Genomic DNA, 17,034 nt, shown 5'->3' with positions numbered 1-17,034 from the left:
ATAGGGTAATTGATGCCTCATGGCTTTCTTGTGTCTTCTGGGCATATCCTGGGGCTTCACTGAGGGAGGCAGCAGGACAAGAACTGAATCATTGTCCAAAGAGAGGCTCTTTGACAGGTGACCTGCAAAGTAGATATGGACACAGATTAAGTCCAAGAATCAGGTAAGCTTTGACAGGACCATTGGGATTGTGACATTTATACACTCTCTTCTGAGCCAAGAGAAACTGCTTGTCTAGTGTGAAATCCTTGCACACATCACCTTTTTGTTGTGAGCACTACATGCTGACATGAACATAACAAGTATGCTGAAGCATGTCCGGAAGACAGGCCAGAAAAGGCACAGGTACAATAGCCTATTGTTGTGTATTTTTTTTTTACTTTTACTTTTACTGGCCTGCACTCACTAGACACACTAAACAGATATGAAAAAAATATAAAGGCAAAGAAAAATTGCTGTTTAGCACAAAAACCCTGAAAAATGTTATCATTTACATATCAAAAACATTCATAAGTGGTATTGTAGTATACTAATAATAAACAGAAAGGAAATGGTATGTTACTGTGATTACTCCCAAAATTCTACTAAATCAGAAAGCAAATCAAAACAAGGGAAACAAAAGCTTTCTTTAATAAATGAAAAAAATTATGCAGCCCAAAAGGATCAGTTGAATGTAATTTATCAAGCAGCTCATCAGGAAGTAAATTACTGAATGATTTCCAGTACTGTATTTACATAAAAAACAAACAGAGGAAAGTAAGAAAAAAAGAATCTCAGTAACCTCATTAGGGGGAAAGGCAAAGTGCCATTTCATTCATCAATCTTGCTTCATTGAATGAGTTAACCCTTCAGACCCTGTTCAGCACAGTGCAACTATATTATTAATTTTTGCAAAAGAAGGGCAAATTGGATGAATATGTGGAAAGAGAACACATACTGGTAAAAGCCACCACAAATGGTGAGCCTGGGAGAGCGACAAAAACTAGCTATTGACACTGCAAATCACACAGTGATGTACAACATCACTTGGGGTGTCTGGGTTTGCATGATTGTGGTTTTTTTTAATCTTGATTGGAACTAGTTTGTGTAACTAGGATTTTCAAGAGAAGCAAGGCAACATATGATTAATGAGGTATAGTAAACAATCATATTTTACACATTTATCCTAATATTTAAAAAGTTCTGTATAATATGCTTATGAAGTCTACCCATGTTTACTTCATACGTTGATATGACGTAATATTGAAAATTATGTTACTTAATCTGTCAGTTAATGCTTACAGCTTATTGGCTTCAGCATTATGAGTACCCAGTGATATTACTTTTGATTTGTTTTCTATATTACATAATTATATCCAGTAGTTGAAAATATTCACTGTTTTGAAGAAAACAATCCAATTACTGTTGGCAGTTTAAAATCCAATTACTGTTGGCAGTTTAAAATGATTCAGGTCTCCATTATGATTTGTTATCTATACTTTGTATATAATTAATGTAGATTGCACAGCTCCGTATACAATTTTCTTACAAGATCATTTCACCACAAATGAATGAAATAGTTAAAGCTTAATTGCACTGGATACAATGTTATACAGTACTTAGCTTATCATCAATTACAAACTGTATTAACTACCTGTACTTCATACCATCAGGTAGAAAACTAAGCACTGTAGGGGTTTTGAGTGTTACAGTACTTATTATTATTACAGTATTAAAATAGTTTCTCATTCAAAATTTTCATATAGAAGGGTTTCCAAGATTTTCACTCTCAAATGAAGGCTGTTATCTGGTATGTTGTATTGTGAAGATTTTTTCAATTTGTATTTAGTCATAATTCTCCAATTGAACTCCATGAGGATTGTGAGTTACTGTAATGCTTTTGTAGTTGTGTAGGAGAATCAGATATTGTAATTAGAGATTATAGATCTATTTGTTCCTTTGAGACTTATGTAAAATTAGAATGCAGCATTCTAGATTTCCAAAGTATTATAAACTTGACAACATGCAATATTGTTTTGGAGTCTGCTTTGTCTTGTTTGTAAGGGACGATTAGGTTATATAGAGAATCTTAGATGTTAAATATACTAAGTTTCATGAGGAAATAAACATTTGTTGATTATTAGGTTTCTCCTAGTCATCTTACTTTCTAGTCTTACCTTTTTGAAATGCTTGCTCTTTAATCATCTGACTGTTAAATTATTTAAGGTGTAGTTTATCAAGGAAGAAATTAAAGCTCATTTATATGATGAAATAACTGCTAATGAAAAACTTGGAAAAATATAACCAAGACCAAAGTTTGAGTTTTTACAAGAAGTGTGTGTATTATTTAGCCATAGAATTATATGAAAAACTTGGAAAAATATAACCAAGGCCAAAAGTTTGAGTTTTTACGAGAGGTGCATGTATTATTTAGCCATAGAATTATATGAATTATCTGTTTAGTTTGTGTATTGCTCTCTTGCTTTCCTTATAGCAAGATTTTAAATTATTATCTGATTGTTCTCTTATCCCTTTAGTGTCTGAAAAAGTGTATATGAAAGACTTAAGTCCTACTTTTGAGTTAGACATACAACATTAACATGTGGTAGTCTTTCAGCAGTTTCAGTTTTGTATGAAATTTTGTATATTTGCTAACTTGACCTTTTAAATACTCACATACTCAAAATATGGTGACACTGATTGAATTTTTTGTTTAGTTATTAAACTATTGTGGAGATATGCAATGAAATGCATTGGCACTAATGTAGCACTTCAGGTATATGCGATGCAGTGGTAGTTGAAACTCAAAAGGTAATGCTTGTAAGCACTGAATAATTGCCACTAATATACTAATGTGTGATGTGAGATATGTTTGGGTATATCAGGGTTATCCATTAACTTAGCATTGTTCAGAGTTATTGAATGTATGTTTTAGAATTGCATTATTAACACGAGGTTGCTTCAAAAATTTTAATGATCTAAGACCAAAATCTGAATAATTTTTTTCCCTAGAACTCTTTAGTTGTTCATATGGTTAGCCTTGATAATATTATTAGCTAGCAATATTCAATTGTTCCTCTCTGGAAGCAAACCATCACCTTTTATATGGAGCCATTATCATACATATGTGAAATTGCTCAATGAATTTGGAAACGGGTATGTCATGGTGGAGGTGGGGGCCAAGTAGAGAAATACCGCTACTCTTCCCACTCTGCTCTGTAACTTTTTCATTGGCCATCATAGAGAGCATATGTGCTGCCCTTCTCTCTTATTTGTGAAAGTTGATTTGGATGACTAGTTTGATACTTTTGTTGTTTTTGTTTGAGGATTGTGTGTTTTTGTTTGTTATGTTTTATATCTTTGTTGTTTGTTTGTCTGAAATTGTGAGGAAACATGAAAAACACTTCTGTGGGAGATGTGGACAGCCATGGGATTGTTTCATGTTTCCCACCTTGGCAAACCCACAAGAGCATTTTTCTTTTTGTAGGAAAAAAAAAACATATGTTCATTCCTCCACTTATGAGGAATGCGTTGATTGATCCTCTCCTCTTTGGGAAAAGTTTGGGAAATAGAGGAAGTAGGACAGGAGGCATTCGCCCACATCACTGGAGGTGGGTATATCCCACTGAGGATGCCACCAGATCATCTGGCTCTTTCCTTCCACTGGCTTCTATCCCTTTGCCACTTCTTGAGAGAGTTTCCTTACCTAGTGAGGTCTGTTCATGCCCTTTCCTCAGGAGATGAAGGCATTCTGGGGTTATTGTTCCTCCAGCTGTTACTGTATTCTCTGATATTCATCTTTAACACATTACTAGATAACTTGGTAAAGAAGAAAAATGAATGATCTCCTAAGCCTGTATCTCATTTAGGGTTTGCTGCTGATATTGTGTCTGCTGTGTGTGTAGCTCCTTGTCTCTGTCTACTGTAAACGAAAGGACTTCTGTTCAGTAGTCCTCCCACTTGATGACCCTCTGGTAGATTCTTTGACTTCTTTTATTCTGACCTTGGCCAACCCTTCGGTGTGGAAGGTGAGTATGACTCTTCCAGGGGAAGAGAGGGAAGAAGTGTTTGTTGTTCTTCCTTCTTTTCCTATTCATTGTCATCCTCCTCTTCCTTGTGCTCATCTTTGTCATCCTCCTCGCCTTTGGACTCTACTACGTAGGGTGATGAAGAAGAAAGGGATCCTCTCTACTACGTATGGTAACGAAGAAGAAAGGGATCTCCTCTACTACGTAGGGTGGTGAAGAAGAAAGGGATCTTTAAAGCATCATGTAAGAAGTCTAGGTGGACTTCGCATGCATTACACTTTTTCAAAGAGGACGGTGTTGAGAGATCACATAACTGTAGTCATGTTACTTCTGGCAGGAAAGGAAGCCTCTCCACTTAGACAAGAAGGCTGCCCCCTCCTCACCGGGTCTTGTTACTTCTGACAGGGCACCTCTCTGCTTAACAAGAGGGCTGCTCCCTGCTCATCCCCCCCCATGGGCTTCTAATGAGTTGCATGGGGATGGGCTTGTGCAACCTGTTCATTCTATTTGTGCAAGTCCCAAGGCCATGCATGCTCAAGCACTCTTCTTTAGGAGTGCTTAGAGCTGAATGTGCACCGTTCTCTATGAGTGCTTAGAACTGAAGCTACACTATTTTCTTCAGTGTGTCCGTGTTCTCAGGAGCATGCACAGTGTGAGTATTCCCACTCATGGGAGAGGTCTGCAGTTGTTTCCACCTCTCGTGCTTTTGTTTCTCTGGATACTTGGGGAGGGTGAAAGAGGTAATGAACAGATTTGTTCCTCCCTTCTGTGCTGTCTTCTTCTTTGGTGGTCACTGAGTTTAAGAACAGAGGGGCAGATGGGTCAAAGTCTGAACTCTGTTTGGACAGTGACTTCCCTGGCTCTCGTTTGTCTTCCTCCAGTGAGAGGTTTGTCTGGTTCAGTATGAGATTGATAGCAAGTTAGGGGGTACAAGTCTGGTTTAACTCCTGTGTCTGAAAAGGGTGCAGCTCATGTTTTCGGGGAGCCAGTGGGTCCCAGAAGGCCGTCTCTTTCAGAACCCCTGTGGCAGGGGAGGGGGGGGGGTTTGTTTTGGATGGCTTAGGTTGCCATAGGCCCATTTGGTTTGTGATGTTTTGGAGATGACCAACATGATCTACCTATTGTTGAACATGCTGACAGACCATTCTATGATAAATGTTTCATCTCAGGACAAGAGGACGATATACATGAGGATGTTTGTGTCTAGAGGTTTGGCACACCAGTGTACCAACCACTGGACTAACTTTGCCCTTCAAAGGAGAGAGAAGGTGGTCTCTCTTTTTGGGGGAAGTTTGTCATGAGAATAGCCACACATTAGGAAGCAGTTGTGTTGAATTCATTACTACTCCTTTCTAAAAGTAGAGTCAATGGAGCAATTAAGCTCAGGTGGCCAGAATCTCAAGACTATTATCAACCATGCAGTAGCCTTAAAATCTGCCTTAGATATGATAACAATCAGATCTAGGGGAGCAGGTGGAGCAAAGTCTTTGCCACATGGGATGTTGAAGAAACCTGCATTTCAGAGATGCTCTTTCTGCTAAACCTCCTCTCAGTAAGTAGGTAGTTAGACATCCCAATCCTTTTGCCTGTCCTTTGCAGCCTCAGCCAGGAAAGGGGAAGAGTAAGGGTGGGAGGGCCTGTTGAAATTGGCTATTCCCTTCTTCAGCTGTACAAGTAAGAGGTTGCCTGTCTCACCATTGGGCCAGGTGGTAGGAATAGGGAGCAGAGCTTTGGATGGTATGTTGATGTAGTATTTTTGCAGGTGAGCGCAAGCTTAGCAATACAGTGCCTGTTTCAAAGAGTGGCATATTCACTGACTGCAGTAACTACAGGCCAATTTCTCTTCTCCCTGCCCTCACCAAAGTTTCATAAAAACCTGTTTTTAAGCCACTATATAAGGAATCAAAAGGATTGTTAGCTGATAGTCAGTATGCATATAGAAAGTAGTTAGGTACCATAATTGTTCTTTTAGACTTGACCTGCCATTTGCAAGAAAACCTTGATAAAGGTTTTGAGTGCAGAGCAATTCAAATAGATTTTAGTGTTGCTTTCAATTTAGTAAATCACAAGGCACTTGTTTATAAACTTTAGAATCTTAGAGTGGGTGATTATGTGTTAAGATTACATCAAGATTTCCTTACTGGTAGGCAGCAGTGAGTTGCTGTTGATGGGATTTTAGCAGACCAAGACCTATTTTATCTGGAGTTCAATAGGGTATTGTTCTTGGTCCATTGTTATTTTTAGTGTATACTGTACAAGTGATTTGGGTGTTGACGTGGAAAACAATATTGTTTAGTATGCCAATGATGCAACACTTGTGGGTGTAGTAAAGTCTCCACTCATAGGAAATGAAGCTGTCCTCCGCCTCAGTTGACACATGGACCAGATCAGTGAATGGTGTAGTCAGTGGGGTACAAGGTTGAACTCCAATAAAATGAAAACACTATTGATTAACAGATCTAGTACTGTACAGATTTTCCACCCCATCCTCCCCTTCAGGTGGATGGGACTCTGCTGAATGGGTCTAAAGCTTTAGCTATTCAAGATGTAACTTTTGACTCACATCTTACGTCTTAATTTTGAGAAATATCTAAAGAAAATCTCAGCAAATGCTGCATGAAAGTTAGGTATTGTTTGTAAGGCCTCGTATATTTATAACAGTGATAAAATTAGTGCAGCCTGTTTCAGGTCATTTTCCTTCCTTGAATACTATTCTCTAGTGTGGGTGTCTGATTCATCCAGAGATTTATCTCTTTTTAAATAGAACGGTTCATGGTCGAAGGCTTCTGTTTTCCTAATAGTAGATATGAATTGGACCATCGACGGACGGTCTCATGTTTGTCAGTTTTCATAAATTTTATTTTAACAGAGAACTTTCACATTCACAATTGATTCCCGATCCCCTTTTCCTCCCAAGAGCAACTAGATTCACTGGACATCAGCACCAATATGCAGTAAATGTCTCGCTGTTGAACTTCTCAGTTCCAGAGGTCCTTTATTCCTCATACTGTTAGACTGTGGAACAGCCTCCCAGAGGATGTCGTGCAATTGGAACTGTAGAAGTTCGAATGAAGATGCAATGCATTACTATCCTAATACAATTTCCTTTTATTTTAATAATTTACTTAAATTTTTATTCATTTATTTGTTTATTTATCTGTATTTCTAATAACTGATCTCTTTTTGTATTTCCCAATACCTTCTGTTACTTCTTTTGAATGAACACCATATTCTATGGAAGCTTGAATTTCAAGTCAATAGCCCCTGTGGTCTTGTTCAATAATAATCATATAAAAGATGATAGTTTGTACCCCCATAGGAACAAATAGCAAAACTTTAGTGTAATTTGGATTTTCCCCAGCTATACAAACAAAGCCTTCTATAAATTTAACCCACCTCAACCACTCAGTTTTGTCCCTGTGGCCAAAGGAAAAAGTGACTGGACAGTGGCGTACCCGTGGATCCAAGTTCTACAGCTTGTGTGCACGTGTACTAAAGACTGTATAAAAAGGCTTTGGTTTGTATACCTAGGAAAAATACAATTTGATTTAAAAAAAGTATGTTTAGGGTATACAACAGGTATTTGTGTGTTTATTTATAGTATAGTAGTATGTCAGATTGCCTAAACTGAAATAAAATGTCGTTTAAAAACTTTGAAAAACTTTAATAGACCTAAAAGGCTTTTTTTTTTTTTTTTCATTTAGTTTCCATGTGAAATATATGTTGCTTGCTTTTTTGTTACTTATAGCTATGTATTTATTTATATGTTTGACTTAGCTTAATGAAAGTTTGTGATAAGTCTCCCTCAAGTGTGTTACTGATTTGCCTTCCTTTGTAGTTGAACGAGAATGCACAGGGAACGAGTTTAGGTGTACAGATGGTGTCTGCATTTCAAGTGACTGGAAATGTGACAATGTTCCAGACTGCAGTGATGGATCCGACGAAACTGGCTGTAATGTTTCTTTTTTTTTCTTTTTGTTGTCTGTTTTCTTTTTTCTTCATGGCTCTGTCTTTTGAACTTGGGAAGGATCATAGTATTGCTTTCTTTCATATTTTACATTTGATTACATTTTTGGTGAATCCAAACAAAATATTTGTAAAAGCATGAACTTACATTAAATGTTTTATGCATAATTTTTTTTAAAGAAATTACTTTTAATAGAAAAATCTTGCTAAACTTTGCACCCTTATCACTTCTTGTTTCTTTGCCATTCTTATATGTAAATTTCATCTTAATATGTTTTAGCAATGTGCATTAAATTTAAAATTGAATGATTTTTGTACACTAAACAAAACTCTTTTTATTGATATATTTTTGGGTACTGTTGAATTATGGTCTTGTTTATATTCATGGACAGAAACTCACATCAAAACAGATGCCTTCTTAAGAGATTTTTATTGTCATATTACACATGAATGTGTTCTTGAGCCCAAAAAATTTATTGGAAAACAATCATTAAGGCTCTTGCAGTCTTGAAGGAGTTATCATTGGAAGTGTATTCTTTCTAGGCCATCTCAGATAACAATGTGCTTCTTGTAGATTTCCCTTTCAATGAGGATCTCTCTCTCTCTCTCTCTCTCTCTCTCTCTCTCTCTCTCTCTCTCTCTCTCTCTCTCTCTCTCTCTCTCTCTCTCTCTCTCTCTCTCTCTCTATGATTAACAAGAAGTCACTGTAAGATTCTTGTTTTGTGTATAGAGGGCAGAATCCTAACACCACAAACTTCTTCTGTTGACTCCAACAGCATGTCTGGTCAGAAAAATATATATATTTGAAAAATGCTAACTTTTACATGTCCCCAATTTTGGAACTTTTTTGGTGCATACTCGTATTCTGAGAGTGGATCGAGTCACCAACATCAGCATGCCATCTTCGACACTTTGCCAGCGGCATACTTACAAAAATCATGTGACATGGTAACAAGAGCGAGGTAGATATTTCAGACAAGACCAGACAGGTACTTTTTGTATGTTGAGGGTGTCTCAAAATCATTACTAACCAGAAGTGCACCATATATACAAGTGATTTTTAAAAATTATTGAATTTTGAAGAGGGGTCATAATAGTGTTGTATTGGATGCGAATGCGAGACTACAATAAACCATAAAATCATGAGGACCAAACCTGTGACATCTTGTTCTAAATACAATAACTGGCAACTTAGTCATTTTTGACCAGTTTTTTTCTTTTTTTATTATATAAAGAGATGCAGGTATATATTTTGTCAAAATTGTAAGAAAACTCTGCTTCCTATTACATATTTAAATTTTTCTTATAAAACATTTCTGAATGTTCCAGAGTGTTTTGTTCAGCAGCAGAGCCATACATTATGCAGGGTTTGATATCATTAAAGTTAATTTTTTCCATCTTAATTGGATATGGAGCTCACAAGCATAATTAATGTATTATACCTAACATAAAACTAATTCCCTAATAATTATATTTGGCAACTTATTTTTTATTTGTTTTGCCTAAGAAAAAGCAACTCCTTGTGTTCAGTGTTAAGACAGTCAAATGTTTAGTTATTTATGCACTGATTGAAACTTTCGTTCAAGTTAACTAATTTTCAAATTATATAAATTATTAAAGTTATTTTTCTTGCAAGGTTTTACTGTTAAACATAAGTGTATGTTTTTTGGGCGAGCAAGCAATACACTAATGAGTATAACCAGCCCTATGAAAATAATCCTGATTAATTTACTAAATTTTAAGCATTATTGAGTATAATTAGGCCTACTGGTTCACTGAAAATGGGCCATGTGCATTATTGGTGGGGAAAAGGCTGTTCAAGATATGGGGTTCTCCCCTAATCAGTCTGGTTGCAACAAGAATGAACAAGGAACTTCATTTTCCTGCTCTTCAATTACAGATCCATAGGCAGTGATGCGAGACATGTTCCATTATCCCTGTGACAGTCTGATGTGTTTGCACATACACCTTTCAGTCTTCGAAGAGCAGTCAGTATAGTTTTTATCACTAAACCTACGAATGACTTTGGTAGCCCATTTTTGGCTGCAGTCCAAGTGATACATAGATCTGCTGTCTATACTGATTGACACTCTTGAGGGAGCTACACTTGTGTCCTAGTCATCTTTGTCAACCTCATATTTGAAGGCACCACCATTAGTCAGTTCACACCCTTAATCTTCTGAAGTGGAGGTTATCCAGTGTATCCTGTGATGGAAAGGTTTTTCTCAAGGGTATATGCAGGAAATGTCTGGGTATTTACATAGGCCTTCAACCAATGTCTATCAAAGAAAGTGGGCCGTTGTCTGTGATTGGTGTCGTAGAGGGGCTACCTCTCCCATCAGAGCCCCTCTTCAGAAGATAGCAGACACCTAGACTAGTCCCTTTCAGCATCCAGCCATGTCGCAAGTGTTTAGCCTGATGGGAATGGATCTATTTTGGTGGAGTTGTACATGCTGATGAAACATATTGAACTGTCTTGTCCTTCTAAAAAACTTTTCCCTCCAGAGTGGGACTTCACCCCAATGCTGTAGAGTCTAAATCTCCCAATGAGCCACTGTTATTAGACTTGTATGGAAATTATATATGAAGACTGTTTTTCTCTTGACCCTTCCTGTCTTATCCAGCACTTGGAAGGTTGGTATAAACTTTTGCTAGCTTTCATTCCTGAGTTTGTAGCCAAACTTAGAACCCTTCCATTCTTGATCATAGATTCGAGACCTTCTCGGTTCTTGTCCTCTGGGCTTTTTTGGTGGTGGTGAGCTGTTACGCACCACTTGAAAAGAACCCCAACCTTGAGACCAGAATGCAAGAAACTTTTCATTATGACTGGCAAATTTAAGAAGGTGGTGTCCAAGAACACTATCTCATGAGGTCATGAAGGTGGCATATATCTCATCTTTGGATGTGACCTGTCTCCCACCTCATTTGAGATCTCACAAACTCAGGGATGTGGGGCCCATCCCTCGCTTTCTGAAAGATCTTTTCAGTCTCCCATGTAATGAGGGTGACTGTCTCACATAGACAGATCACCTTTACCTCATTCTATCAGAGGCATGTTGCTCACAGATCATCGGACACATTTTCATTAAGACCTTTGATGGCTACTCAGTAGGTTTTGTAATTACTCAAACTCCTTTTTGACAGAGAAGTATCTTTTTTAAATACATGCAGCTAGTTTTTGGGAGTGTGGATGTGGTGCATGTGTGGTTACCTTCCTTCCCTTTGCCCCTTTAAGCACCAACTAGGTCGAAGTACACACTTAACATCAGTTGAAATACAAGTGGATACATAATGAACTACCAGTTCTAGTCAGTGTAGAATGTATGTCCTTTAGTCACCTCCCTTTAAATGTCACTTCCCCACAGGAAGTGATATAGTTCTTTAGAAACACTTTCTCACCTTCCCTTTGTTTTAAAGGAGGTACAGTATAGCACAGGCCTGTACTTTTCTGGTCTTATGAGGGGTTCTATGAAAGATTGTTCCTTATTGGCATCTCTCTAATCCAAGAACGTAATCTTGTAGATGGAATGTTGCTATAGCCACTTAAAGGGACAACTTCCTACCTAAGGAGTAAGTTTATGCATTAAAGGGCAATGGGTTGTATTTCCATAGGAACAAACAACAAATTTTTAATGTAATTTGTATTTTTTGTAGGTATAAAAACCAGGGCCTTCTAATGTATATCCCACCTTTACCAACCAGTTAAGTCCCTGAGTCAACAGATAAAGTGGCCAGGCATCTATAAGTAGGATGTGGGGCTTGCCCACTTAACTCTTAGTGCCTCCATAAGGTGGTTCTTGTAACTATATTAATTCAGTGTTAAATTCTGCTAGCAAAACTTATCCTCCTCTTTAAAAGGCTCTGGTCTGTATACCTAGGAAAAATACAAATTAATTCTGAAATATGTTATCTCGGACTGCAACCTGTAAACCCATTGAGAGAAAGAGAGAGAACATACCCAATTTGAAATTATTCTACTCTAGTTAAAAGAACACCATGCAGTGTCTAGATTTTACTCAGTTCCAGGATTGAATACCATTGTCATTTGTATTGAGAATGTGCTTCCACACATTTTTGCTGCATACGAGGATGATAAAAGAAAATAAACAAAGGTTCCTTTACTTAAAGATGCTGAAGAAATTGTGTAAGCATTTAACAAAGACATGAGTCCTGTACAGATAGACTTAAAAAATTAATTTTCAATATACAGTACTGTGCATGTGTATAATGACTATCCAGTTAATGAATAATGAGTCATAAATAATAACACAAGATGGCATAGCTCAAGTTCAAATATGATATAGTAAAACAGAAAAGAAAGCTTTTAGATAGACATAAAAGGATTTAAGATAGTTGTCAGCATAATAAAACAGAAAAGAAAGCTTTTAGATAGACATAAAAGGATTTAAGATAGTTGTCAGCATAAGTTATGTGACAAAAGGTACATGTTTTTTTTAAACCAGTGCAGGTCACACTTCATTTATTACATATCAGAAGTGGCCTGTGTTATTACAAAAGGAACAATAAATGTGTTGAGCTTACCATGGGTGAGGGGAAAAGATATATGATACTATTATTGATCTATGCCCCCACCACATACACATGCTGGTAGAATACTGTCAGCTGTCTTTACCAACAAGAAGTATGTATATTTATTTTAAAAATTGAGCCTCAGGTTTAGAAATCAATGTTATCCATCTTCTTGAAGAGGCACAACAGATGGCAAATGGAAATAAGCCTAAAATCTAAACATTTTAAAAGCATGTTGATTGGCTTCAAGGAAAGGTACCAGAAATTGAAAACAGCTTAAATGCTCTTAATGGAGAAACATTAAAGCATTACAAGAGACATGTAAATTTCTTAGAAGAAGTTATTGATGCTGAAAATTATCGTAAGTTGATTGATTCTGGCACAGCCACACAAATATTTGATTCCTCATGGGCCAGTAGCTACTAGTGATCAAACTGTGATTCAACAATTAATCACTGTGCACAAAAATGAGATGAAAATACAGCAATTAGTGAATATTTCTCAGTGAAAAATACCTTGAATGGGCGAATTTTCAGCGAATAATGCATATATATGTTCCATAGAGAAATCCGTGAATAGATGAGTCCATGAATCATGAGACCACGAATACAGGGGGTTTACTGTATATATATGCAGGGAAACAGATCTGACAAACGTCTCAGGATGAAGAGGTAAAGGCATGTCTCTCACAAGTATCAAGTTTATTATGCCAGTGTTTTACATCAAATGATGCATCCTCAAGGCTGGAAAATTACAGACTATAAATATTTAAAATGTCACTTATACACAGAAAAAACTTTTAAAATTTGTTAACATTTACAAATACAAAAATTAAAATAACTTGAAAGGAAAATATATAATATACACACATATATATATACACACACACACGTGTACATGCACGCGCACTCACATCCACACCATGAAAGGCAGAAAACAACATCAGTCAAAGGCAGAATCACCACCAGTTGGAAGCTGGGTATTGTAACATAATGGTACCTTTATATGTAAAATGCTTTTTTTGAGTATTATAGCCAAGGTGATCTCCCTTTCATTTCATAGTAAAATATCTGATAGTTCAGAAATAGAATTGCCTTTCTGGAAACCAGGATATTGGTTTTTCCTAAAGTACATTTAAACCCTTGTCATAAAGCTCTGTTGGAGTGAAAGAGAAAATGCTGTTAGTAAACTGGCAACAAGAAGAAGACTTGAAATAATAAATTGTAATTATCGTAAAGAAATGACTGATTGATCACCTCTTCATAATTTTCATTTAGTCATAACATGCAAGTGGGTCCTGAAAGGTGCACTGTCTGATTTACCTCCTTTAGACTTTGGATTTTAAAGTGATCTCGTGCTCTGTAATTTTAACTATGCCATTTTTGGCCATGAAAATTCAACTTGATTTTAAATTTAATTTTGCACTTCCATGCAGTATCTCTGTGAGAAGGTTAACTGTATATAGTATGGTTTGGGGATATTCATAAATGCTGTAGACTTAATGTTAACTTTTTGATAAACAAATTGTATAGATGATCATATAATAATTTTACACCATCATTTGATTACAAAGTATACTGTAGCCTTTCTTAGAACAATATCAGTGATAAAAGCAAGTTTTGTGTGGGTTGTGTTGTTCTGAAGAATGTTCTATCTTCATTTATGTACCCTTTGATGCATAATGTTTTGTGATAGATTTGCTTACCTTTCTGTTTAATGTGTTGTAATAGATATACAGTTCTATATATCCTTTGTATATGTTGAGGTTTTTGTAATGTATTTTTGTTATGCTTTGTAATTGTCTTTAGGCGTAACTCCATGTAAACAAACAGAGTATCAATGTGGAGATGGAACTTGTATTCCCGAGAGCGAGCGTTGTGATGGTATTTTTGATTGTGCTGATCAGTCAGATGAGAGAGATAACTGTAAGTACTAAATCTTTGTGTTTTTTTATTTTATTCTGTTGTTTTATGTTTCTGGAGTAGTATTCATGTAAGTAAATCCTTGTTATGATGTTACAGGTAATGATACAGCTTATGTTATAGTGTATGAGATATAAAGAATTGCCATTTCATTTTCTAAGTATTTGGTTTAAAGTGTGTGACATATGCACAATTTGTAAAAATGATCCTGCTACCTTAAAGGATATAGATTCCTTGATGTTGGGTAAGATCTTGACATATCTCACCCTCCCAGTGTAGTGTAAGTGTCAGTTGTTAAAAGCATTTCCTGGTGATCATTCTCTCACTTTTAATTTTGCATGAGATTTGTTTTGTGCCTATCCTCCTCCTGTCTGTCTGGTGTTGCAGAGTGTAACCCTTATAATAAGATTATGTAAATCATACAGGTAACTCACCAGTGATGAAAGTTGATTAAAGATGATGATGATGAATTAGCTGTGCAGTCTGATGAACGACGATGAAAGTATGACTGCGCTGCAAAGCAGAGGAGTACGTCTCCTCTGGTAACGCCTCTTCCTATTCTTCAGGGGCTGGGGGAGGCACTTCTTCAGGTGCTTGGTTGGAGGCACTTTTTCAGGTGCTTGGGGAGGCACTTCTTCAGGGGTTTAGGGATTGGAGGCACTTCTTCAGGGGTTTGGGGAGGCTTTGAATGGTCCTCCTTCGTCCGTTTGATAAACTTGGTGATAGGCAGTTGCTGTCACTGCTTCTTCATTCTGATGAGGACATTATTATAGGCGCCATTGCTGCATCAAGAGCATTTGAAAACTTTAAGGAGTGTTCCATATAAGGATCCCATGCCATAGCCGTCTCCTGCTCCTCATTGATTATCCTCTTAAGTTGGGACAGACGTTCTAAAGACAGGCCCTCATCCACATCTTCATTCTTGTCCCTTGAACCAGGTGTGTCGTCTTCCTCATTGGCAGACTTTGTCAGCTCCTCCAAATCCTGGTCCGTCAGGGGGGGTCAGAGTGGGCATCAATGAGTGTGCCGACTTCATCCTTGGTGATGTCTTTGAAGCCGCCTTCACCAAGAATCCTCGCCAATTGGTCCACCTTATCAATGGCTGAATGTTAAATTTCTTCCAGCAGGCGTTCAGGGTCTCCTTCATGTCCTTCAACGATTGGTCAATGACAGTCAGACATGGCAGTCCTGAATTTACACCAATGCTCCTTCAGCGTAAATTCACTGTCAGTGTCCATTGCATTCACAAGGTGCTTGAGGGAGTTCACAGTGTTGAGTGCCTTGAAGGCATGGGTTACACGTCCATAGGCTGGAGGAGAGAGGTGGCGTTGGCAGGGATGAACTTGAGCTGGACTCCCTCGTAATAAAGGTCCACAGGGTGGCCACCAGCATTATCCATGATCAACAACACCTTGAACTCTGTGCACAAGTTGTTGAGGTATTGCCTAATTTGAGGGATGAAGCACTGAATGAACCAATGGTCCATAAGGACTTTGGTGATCCAAGCCTTGGGGTTGTGCATCCAAAACATAGGCAGCAACCCATTGTTCTTATTCTGAGGGCCCTGGGGTTTGCAGCCTTGTAAATGAGGCCTGCTTTCAGCATGAAGCCAGCTGCATTCCCACACATTATAAGGGTAACCCTATCCTTCTGGGCCTTGAACCGGGAGGCTCTGGCTTTGTCCTTCATGAGGTATGTCGTTGCTGCTTCCCCATGCGGAGGAACACTCATTAGTTGGAACCACCTCTGAAAGCTATGGAACCGCCCTTTGCTGGCCTGAAAACCTTGAGGAGCTGACAATGGTCCTGCTTGTGGCTCTTCCTCCTCTTCTTCCACAAGTTCGTTGAAGCCCAAGACGTCTGCCTCCCATGCGTTATCACCTTCCTGTACATCGCCGCCTTCTGTAGCAGTCAAAAACTGCTGGTAGAGCTGTCTTGCCTTTTTGTGAATGATGATGTTGTCGAGGGGAATATTCTTCTTACAGCAGACCTTTGTCTAATACGCCAATGCAGACTCCATCTTAATGATTGTCTGATCACCCATAGTAGAAACTGTTTTTGCACTACCAAAAAAGCTAGCCCTCACAGTCTTTCTTATCTCTGCCTCTTTCTTCTTGATGTAGTGTACTGTACTCTCATTCACACAAAATGGCGGGCCACAGTTGCATAACTCTCGCCTTCTTTTAACGTATCCAGAAGTTTTACCTTCTCCTCGAGCATCAAGACCACCTTATGGCACCTGGGCTGTTTGACAGAAGCCTGAGAAGGATGAGGTCATTTAGGAGGCACCTTGGGCACGATCAGCTAATTATGTGTCAGTAGATAATAATTCATGCATGTTGCAATGTAGGCATCATAGTGTCTCCAAGGATTTAGGTGTTCAATTTATATGTTGTGCTGTTTATATTAGAAAAACCTAATGCAGTATTTTTGCACTTTTTGAATGACAGCATCAAGTAATTAGATGATGAAGCCTGAATTTTTGATAAGTTTAATGTAATTATTTTGACTAAATATTTCATGAATAAAAAATTATGCATATGATATGAGCCAGTGTATAGGTATTAGAGTATGGTCAAGCCAAACTATTTCTAAACGATATGAAAATAT

General features: G+C 37.7%; 1 protein-coding gene across 1 annotated transcript in view; it reads left to right on the top strand.

The window, feature by feature from the left end:
• The window catches only part of trol (terribly reduced optic lobes), a 1,293,721-nt gene that overhangs the window by 822,360 nt on the left and 454,327 nt on the right, over positions 1-17,034 (top strand). The window contains exons 52-53 of the mRNA XM_067129897.1: positions 7,846-7,959; positions 14,312-14,428. Coding sequence (XP_066985998.1) covers positions 7,846-7,959; positions 14,312-14,428 — 231 coding nt within the window. The remainder of the gene's footprint in view (positions 1-7,845; positions 7,960-14,311; positions 14,429-17,034) is intronic.

This window comes from Macrobrachium rosenbergii, chromosome 3 (genome assembly GCF_040412425.1).
Source record: "Macrobrachium rosenbergii isolate ZJJX-2024 chromosome 3, ASM4041242v1, whole genome shotgun sequence".
Classification (NCBI taxonomy): Eukaryota; Metazoa; Arthropoda; class Malacostraca; order Decapoda; family Palaemonidae; genus Macrobrachium; species Macrobrachium rosenbergii.
This window is presented reverse-complemented; position numbering and strand designations above follow the sequence as displayed.